At 45.6% G+C, this 9,502-nt stretch overlaps 1 protein-coding gene across 1 annotated transcript in view; it reads right to left on the reverse strand.

Moving 5' to 3' along the window:
- The window catches only part of LOC121874988 (transient receptor potential-gamma protein-like), a 135,516-nt gene that overhangs the window by 32,601 nt on the left and 93,413 nt on the right, over positions 1 to 9,502 (reverse strand). Inside the window, 6 exon segments of the mRNA XM_042379342.1 lie at positions 348 to 503; positions 1,083 to 1,317; positions 3,355 to 3,384; positions 3,386 to 3,521; positions 5,355 to 5,576; positions 8,258 to 8,400. Of these exon segments, the coding sequence (XP_042235276.1) occupies positions 348 to 503; positions 1,083 to 1,317; positions 3,355 to 3,384; positions 3,386 to 3,521; positions 5,355 to 5,576; positions 8,258 to 8,400 (922 nt within the window).

Below are 9,502 nucleotides of genomic sequence, written 5' to 3' on the forward strand. Positions count from 1 at the left end.
TGTCGGTGGGCGGTGAAGGGAAGGTGAGGGATGGACCTTAGTTGACATGGGCCCTTAGTTGACACGGGCCCTTAGTTGACATGGGCCCTTAGTTGACATGGGCCCTTAGTTGACATAGACCTTTAGTTGACATAGGTTCTAAGTATATACAAGCCTTATTAGTCTACACGTGACCCTTGTCTTTGCTCTTAACTCCCACTCACCAAACACCCAGGTCTCCACTCCGCCCTCTCACCCACACCATTCACTCCGCCCACTCCCCCACACCACTCACTCCCCCACACCACTCACTCCTCCACACCACCCACTCCCCTACACCACTCACACCACCTACTCCGCCCACTCACCAAACACCCAGGCCAGTATTAGCCACTCCACCAGACTGGGCGGCGCTCCCCTGCGGGTGGTGACGTCAGTAGCCACCCACTTCTTAAGGGTGGGTGTCGCCCCGAACCAGTCCACGATTACAGTCTCTATCCGCTGAGACGCCAGGATCAACAAACCTGTCGAGGAAGGTGACTGTTAACTGAGGAAGGTGACTGTTAACTGAGGAAGGTGACTGTTAACTGAGGAAGGTGACTGTTAACTGAGGAAGGTAACTATTAACTGAGGAAGATGACTGTTAACTGAGGAAGAAGACTGTTAACTGAGGAAGGTGACTGTTAACTGAGGAAGGTAACTATTAACTGAGGAAGAAGACTGTTAACTGAGGAAGATGACCGTTAACTGGGAAAATACTTCACAGATACACTTAACAACAAACAGACACTCAGATCAACCCACAGACACTCAGAACAACCCACCCACTAAACCACAGACACTCAGAACAACCCACCTATTGACCCAAAGACACTCTGAATAAGCTTCCCATTAACCCAAAGACACTCAGACCAACCCACAAACACTCAGACCAACCCACAAACACACAGACCAACCCTCAGACACCAACACCAGCCCACAAACACTCAGACCAACCCTCAGACACCAACACCAGCCCACAAACACTCAGAACAACCCACCCCACTAACCCACAGACACTCAGATCAACCCACAAACAATCAGATCACCAAAAAAACACTCACAGAGGAAGGTGAGATAGGAAGCTGAATGACAGATGAACTTGATAAACGGTTTCCTCATAGTTTGGCCTAGGGAGGTGTGAGGGGCCAAGACATACACGATGGAGAAGATGGGGAAGAGGAGACCAATCTTGACGATCTCCAAGGCTTGTAGGGCCATGTTCTTCCTCCTAAATCCTGGGAGACCTTCATACCAGATGGAGGCCAGGAGTTGTTGTACGTTGGGATGAGCCACGAACTGTGTTGGAGAGAGAGTGAGAGAGAGAGAGAGAGAGAGAGAGAGAGAGAGAGAGAGAGAGAGAGAGAGAGAGAGAGAGAGAGAGAGAGAGAGAGAGAGAGAGAGAGAGTAATAAACAACGTAAATAACCTCACAATTTTTATTTTTCTCAAGATCTAATTGGATAAGCTATCAGTGGTGGGATTACAAAGAGACTTCTGATTGGTTAAGATTCGCGTGAATTCCCGTTGGCAAAGACAATCTAGAAAGCAATCACACGCTCTGATTGGTTGAGACTATGCAACCCTGTGCAATGGGAATACAAAACCAACTATGATTGGTTAGGGGAATGCACACTGGGACAAGGGAATCACTAGGCCTTTCTCTGATTGGTTGAGACAGATGCTAATTAAAGATATATAGTTAAGGTGGAGTCTCAGAGTAAGTATGTGTGTGTGTGTGTGTGTGTGTGTGTGTGTGTGTGTGTGTGTGTGTGTGTGTGTGTGTGTGTGTGTGTATCGCTTACCTTTATCAACACGAGAATACAACATCTGGTTTAACGATAAATAGTTACTGCTAATAATCATGGTGTCTGAGATACTACTACTACTACTACTACTACTACTACAGACAGACAGACAGACAGACAGACAGACAGACAGACAGACAGATGACAGACAGACACAGACAGACAGACAGACCAGCCCCCATCCACCTGCACTCCCCATCTGAGAATTTAATTCTAAACAGTTTTTCCCCATTACATCCTACACCCCACCTCACTCACCCCCCCACCTCATCCCCCCACTCCCCACTCCTCACCCCCACTCCCTCATCCCCCTTACCCCCACTCACCCCCTACTCCTCACCCCCTTACCCCTACCTCACCCCTTACCCCTCACTCACCCCTTACCTCACCCCTCACCCCCTATCCTCACCCCTTACCCATATCTCCCTTACCTTCACCCCCTACCTCATTTCAAACTACAAGTGAGACGCCAAAACTAAATTAAATACTTACCATTCAAAATTAAGTCAAGATACTAACTTAATTTCGTACTAAGTTAAGAAAATTAATTAAGTGAAAATATTAATTAGAAAAAATAATACTTTATGGTGATCTAACTTAAGAATAAAACTAAAGATAATTATTCTAAGTTTCTTCTCAAAAATTTCTGCCGTGAGATTAAAAGAAACTTGAAAAAAATAACCCGTAAATAAAAGACCATGAGTTTCTTTCTTTCTTTCTTTCTTTCTTTCTTTCTTTCTTTCTTTCTCTCTCTCTTTCTTCCTTTCTTTCTCTCTCTCTCTCTTTTCCACCCGATGAATTCTTATGTTAAAACCGGGTCTCTAATTAAACTGTGAACCTGAAAAAAAAGGTGAGATAAAAAAGAGGTTTGTTTCCGGGTTATGAAGAGTATAAAACCCGGATATTGGGAGGAAGAGGAGGACAATACTGGGTAGTGATGGATGTAGTGTGTGTGAGAGAGAGAGAGAGAGAGAGAGAGAGAGAGAGAGAGAGAGAGAGAGAGGTAGATTTGATCTCTCCTGCTTCAATACAAAAGGCACACTCTAATTAAATGTTCACCACAGTCTCTTTCTTTTTAATTTGGTAGCCTGCCATCTTGGTTGTTGACAGCTTGGGGGTGACGAAGGGGTGGGGGGGGAGGGAAGGAGAGAGGGGTAGGGGGGGCTGGAGGGGGGGGAGGGGAGGGAAGGAGAGGGGTAGGGGTTGGGAGGGGGGGGGGGAGTCATCTGCATAAGAATGAGCTTATGGACGAGAATATTTTGAGGAGAGAGAAAGAGGGTGGGGTGAGGGAGGGAGGATAGGGGAGGAGAAGAGGAAGGAGGGAGGTGATAGGGGAGGGGAGAGAGGGAGGGGAGGGAGGGAGGGGAGGGAGGGGGAGGGAGGGAGGGAGGAGGGAGGGAGAGAAAGGTGAATCCCCATTGTTATTATTCACCTTGAGGGCCTTTTTTAAACACACACACACACACACACACACACACACACACACACACACACACACACACACACACACACAACACCAACCACCATACCTTCTTCTGTTTCAACTTAATGGCCAATTTTGAGGCGATTCAGGCATCCCTCTCCCCGTTCGTGAGGGGGCCCTGTAGGATCGTGGTTGAGTAGGACTTCCAGTTCGTAGGATGATCGTGTGTGGTCTAAGAGGGCCGTGGCGAAGTCCTGACATTGTTTCCTGAGCCTTGTGGGAGAGAGAGAGAGAATTAGAGAGAGGAGAGAGAGAGAGAGAGAGAGAGAGAGAGAGAGAGAGAGAGAGAGAGAGAGAGAGAGAGAGTATGGCATGGTAGACGAATACAGTAATACAGTGACACATAGGAGGTGGTAATACAGTGATGATACAGTGATGTGGCGGTACAATGGTATATATTATGACTGTAATATAATGAAACAATGGACTATCGCTTATTGGTTTATTTAACTAATTTATGCATGAGTAATAAATTAAAGTTGATGTAGGTAATTAGATGCGTAGAGTCCATGGAGTACGCTCTATCTCACTCACTCTCTTTCTCTGTCTTTTTTCTCACTCTCTCTCTCTTTCTCTGTCTTTTTTCTCACTCTCTCTCTCTTTCTCTCTTTCATTCTCTCTCTCCATCTCCCATTTTATCTCTCCCTCACAAACACTCTCCTTCTACCTTTGTCTATGTCTCTGTTTATCTCTTCCTCTCCCTCTCTCTTTCTTTCTCACATAAACACATTTTCTCTCTTACCAGCTACAAAATCCCCACAAAGGCCTCCTCCTCCTCTGTGTTTATCCAGGTAGAAAACTCTCAAAGTCTTGCTGTACAAACTATATTATTTTGTCACGCTAACACAACACCACTTTGTAAACAACTTTGAGAGAGAGAGAGAGAGAGAGAGAGAGAGAGAGAGAGAGAGAGAGAGAGAGAGAGAGAGAGAGAGAGAGAGAGAGAGAGAGCCAGCCGCGCCTCCTTACTGGGTGAGCGCGCGGGCTGGTGGGGAAAACTCTACGGATATCTCTTGCCACGTTTCACTTACTCTCTTGTCTGTTTAGTGGTGATTAATAATAATAATAATAATATTATTATTATTATTATTATTATTAATCACACACACGCACACAGACACATACACCTTGTCTCAGCGTTTATGTACTGGAGTCACGTTCAAAATAATGCTCTTCTCTTGCCTCCTAATGACCACGAGGGCCCCAGAGAGGTACCTCACCCCCCCGAGAGGTACTCCACCTCCCCCCACACTCCCGAGATACAGAGAACCACAACGTACTTAAGAAGCGATGAGTGTTTGTTAAGCGTCAACAGCAAGTGCAAAAAAAGAAAATTGTTCCTAGTAAGAGAGAGAGAGAGAGAGAGTAAAATTATCTCTCCCACCTTTCTCAACCTTACCTAAAACAGCCCATAATCCCGTTGAAGTGAAAGAAGAAAGAAGATTAAGGAAGATAATCAATTTGTGAAGAAGTTAGTTGAGGGAGGCAAGTTTTAACGAAGGCCACGTGATAACAGCACTAATGAGCCACAGGTAAAAAATGGATCACCAGGTAAGAATCTTTTTGTTGACGAGACTTTACTTTTCTCCTTCCTTCTCCTCTCCATCTCACACTCTCCTCCCTTCCTTCCCCTCTACCTACTCTCTTCCCCATCTGTCTCTCTGTATCTCTCTCTCTATCTCACTTTCGCTGTACCATAATATGTATGAGTTTACTAATCGCTTTTGTTATATAAAGGTCAAAGTTCAAATATTTCATTATTAAAGGTGAAGCATACTGAGTACTGTATACCCCAGGGCCTCTATACTGTGTTCGGTTATAGAGACCGATAGATAGATAGATAAATAGATAGATAGATAGATAGATAGATAGATAGATAGAAATTACAACAGCAAAATAAACAAGACAGCGAGAAAAGTGACGAGAATTCTCTACCTCATTCTAATTAATGGCCAGGTAACACTCCGCTGCCCACCTCAATCACCTGGTACCCGCTCCACTCACCTGGTACTCCACTCTACTCACCTGGTACTCCACCCTACTCACCTGGTACTCGCTCCACTCACCTGGTACTCGCTGCGAAACTCGTGCTCCATGAAGGACAGCCTGCGGAGTTCCCATGACAGCTCGAAGGCGGTGAGGATGGGGTCCTTGGATGAGAGGGCGATGAGGGAGGGTGAGGCCAGAGCTCTGTAGGCGTTGATGCGACTCCTACTGTGTCTCAGGGAGTCCTCAAGGCGGGAGGTCACGCACTCCTCACACCCGCACCTGGAGGATGAGGTCAGGTAATATTAAGGTGTGAGGTAGATGAGAGGTTATGTTGAGGTGTGAGAGGTAGAGAGGAGGAAGAGGAGGAGGAGGAGGAGGAGGAGGAGGAGGGAGGAGGAGGAGGAGGAGGAGGAGGAGGAGGAGGAGGGAGGAGGAGGAGGAGGAGGAGGAGGGAGGAGGGAGGAGGAGGAGGAGGAGGAGGAGGAGGAGGAGGAGGAGGAGGAGGAGAGGGTTGGGTCATACAGGATCTGATGTACTAAGGTTTTCTTTCTCTCTCTTCTCTCTCTCTGCCTTTTCTTCCTCCCTCAAGAAACACTCATATACAGGACAGAGGTCAAGATGGTGGTCTTAAGATCTACAGGAGTACTTTAGTCCGGGGTCAAAGGTCAAGTTGTGCTAAGAGAGTCAAAGTGATCCCTGGAGGTACTGTCCAAAGGAGGCATTAAGTCCTAGATTAGCTGGAGGCCGAGAGAGAGAGAGAGAGAGAGAGAGAGAGAGAGAGAGAGAGAGAGAGAGAGAGAGAGAGAGAGAGAGAGAGAGAGAGAGAGAGAGAGAGAGAGAGAGAGAGACATAAAACTCCTCTTGTACTCTAGCTGGGAGAGTTGAGTTATCATTTTGCTTTTTAAATAGAAGATGAGAAGAGAGAAGAGGCGGGTTGAGATGGAGAGATGAGATCAGTGGTTCCAAGGGAGGCTCAGGCGCTGGAGGATCACCCACACTCCTCTCTCTCACACAATAATATTAAAACCCTGGTCCCTCCTCTCCTCCCAGAAACTGAAGCAGAGGGGAGAAGTGACCCACAGCCCTTACACACACACACACACACACACACACACACACACACACACACACACACACACACACACACACACACACACACACACACACACACACACACAGAGGACCATTAGACAAGTCTCCTCGGGTCACCAACAACGTGAACAAATTATATGAAGAAAAACCCACAATGATTCTCTTTAGGTTTGTGGAAGTTGTTGATGAAATATAAATCCATCGAACAGAGGTCAAGGTCATAGGTCATACATGAAGGTCAACTCACTCTAGGAACCATGGACAATTCTTGACCGATTATTATGATATTTACACATTTAACCTAACCTAACCTGTAAGACCCATTGGTAAGAGTGGTAACAGTGTAAAAGTGGTAATATTGGTAGCAGTGGAGCCTGGAGAAACAGCAACACACACACACACACACATACACACACACACACACACACACACACACACACACATACACACACACTCGGGTCGGCAGAGATAAAGTATACGCAAGAGCCTGACATATGACCTAACTTAACCTCTCTTGTTTACTACTGCCACCATCCTCGCCTTGTACACGTATTTCTGGTTAGGTTAGGTTAGAGTTAGGTTAGGTTAGGTTAGGTTAGGTTTGGTTAGCGTTAGGTTATGTTTGGTTTGGTTAGGTTAGGTTTGGCTAGGTTTGGTTAGGTTAGGTTTGAAAACTACATGTTACTTTCTTTCATTATTTGCTACGTAAAGACCTAACATACAAGACGTGTGTTGTTCCGTGTTATTGCGTGTGTTCTGCGTGTGTTACTGCGTGTGTTTCTGCGTGTGTTATTGCATGTTACTGCGTGTGTTATTGCGTGTTATTTGGCGTGTTCTTGCATATCTTCTTGCGTGTATTATTGCGTGTGTTCTTACGTGTGTTGCGTGTGTTACTGTGTACAAATGCCAGGGTTCACCTTTACTCAGCCGGCTCTGGAATGATTTAGGCTATTTAAAGAGACCGTCTTGCTTCACCTGCCGCCTCACTTCCCTGCCATATACCCCGTGGTGAGAGATATGAGATCTTATTAGTAATTCAAACCTCAAATTGGCTAACGTACTTAATTAGCTAATTACACACACACACACACACACATGCAAATAGTTAAGTTATGCGTGATTCTCTCTCTCTCTCTCTCTCTCTCTCTCTCTCTCTCTCTCTCTCTAGTTGTTATGGTGAGGCAAAGGTAGACGTGAGGTGAGAAAAGAAAGGAGGAAGAACCACGACCACCAGCCCTCAATGACGTGGGTTGACTCGTAAAGGATTCAGAAGAGAGCCTAGGTGTGCCCCCCCTCACCCCTCACCCATCACTCCTCCTCCTCACCCCACTCTTTGACCTCACACCTCTGGTTCCTTTCCTAAGTGTGTGTGTGTGTGTGTGTGTGTGTGTGTGTGTGTGTGTGTGTGTGTGTGTGTGTGTGTGTGTGTGTGTTTAGGGGAGCACCAGGTGAAGAAATAAGTGGATGTATTTATGGTAATATTACATATAGTCAAGAGTCGGTGTAGAGTTGATTTCACGGTTAAGAGATATCGCCATTCTCTCATCTCTCAGGTATTTTGGGATAGTCTCCGCTTGCTTGCCTGGTTATCGAGGTGTTGACATATGTTAAATTTGTCCGCATCAGGTCAGAACAGTTCAAATCAGGTAAGGTGGATAATTTACCTGAGAACAAGAGGGCCAGGTAAGGTAAGTCAGGTCAGGTGGAGGACTTACCTTAGATCATGAGGGCCAGGTAAGGTAAGTCAGGTCAGGTGGAGGACTTACCTGAGGACATGAGGACCAGGTAAGGTAAGTCAGGTCAGGTTAAGGACTTACCTTCGATCATGAGGGCCAGGTAAGGTAAGTCAGGTCAGGTGGAGGACTTACCTGAGGTCATGAGGGCCAGGTAAGGTGGCACCACGGTCGAGGAGGATCTTGATAATCTCATAGTTGTCTCTGTGAGCGGCCAAGATGAGCGGCGTGATGTCCGGGGTGAAGGTGGCCGTCTCCGGGGGGATGGCCTCCCAACTCTAGTGTGGCCATGGGGGGGAGGGGAGGGAGGGGAGGAGGACAGGAAAGAGGGGACAGGGAGGAAGAGGAGGAGGAAGAGAAGAAGATCAGAAGGAGGAGGAGGAAGAAGAGAAGGATGATCAGGCAGAGGCAGTAAGAAGGAGGAGGGAGGAAGTCAATGGTGGAGGACGAGGAGGAAGAGGAGACCAGACCACCATCACCGAGCACCATAGGAGACCAACCGTGAGGAGACGAAAGAAAGAGAGAGAGAAAAAAAAACAATAATTAAAAATACATGAAATAAAATAACAAATATAAAAAAATAAAATAAATAAATACAAAAATAAATAAAGAAATAAAATAAAATCCACTGACAGGTAATTTATTTTCTTAATTAACTGGTATCTATTATCATTCATTTCCCTTAATTATTATTCAAATTGTTTTCTTCATTCATTGTTTTTTGTATTTACATATCTATCAGCCTAATTATACCTCATTACCTATTAATTATCACAGGTATTAAAGAACGTAATCCAGCCTACTAGAGAGGGGGGGGAGGGCTATTAGAGGGGGCTATTAGCACTGTAATAGCCCCAATTTGAGGATAACGTGAGTTAGGCGTTTAATAAGCACTATCTCCCTGCAGTTGAGGCTAATGTAAGGTTCACTGATATTGCTATTACGGGGAAATTACCTCACCTGTACCTGTATGGGATTTTGTACCTGTACCTATATAGGGTTTTGTACCTGTAACTGTATGGGATTTTACACCTGTACCTGTATGGGATTTTACACCTGTACCTGTATGGGATTTTACACCTGTACCTGTATGGGATTTTACACCTGTACCTGTAAGGGATTTTACACCTGTACCTGTATGGGATTTTGTACCTGTACCTGTATGGGATTTTACACCTGTACCTGTATGGGATTTTGTACCTGTACCTGTATGGGATTTTACACCTGTACCTGTATGGGATTTTGTACCTATACCTGTATGGGATTTTACACCTGTACCTGTATGGGATTTTGAACCTATACGAGATTCTGTACCTGTATTTGTACCTGTAAAAGAATAATTAATACCTGTACCTGTATTTGTACCGGAAGAAACACTTG

Source organism: Homarus americanus, unplaced genomic scaffold (genome assembly GCF_018991925.1).
Source record: "Homarus americanus isolate GMGI-L3 unplaced genomic scaffold, GMGI_Hamer_2.0 scaffold55, whole genome shotgun sequence".
Taxonomy (NCBI): Eukaryota; Metazoa; Arthropoda; class Malacostraca; order Decapoda; family Nephropidae; genus Homarus; species Homarus americanus.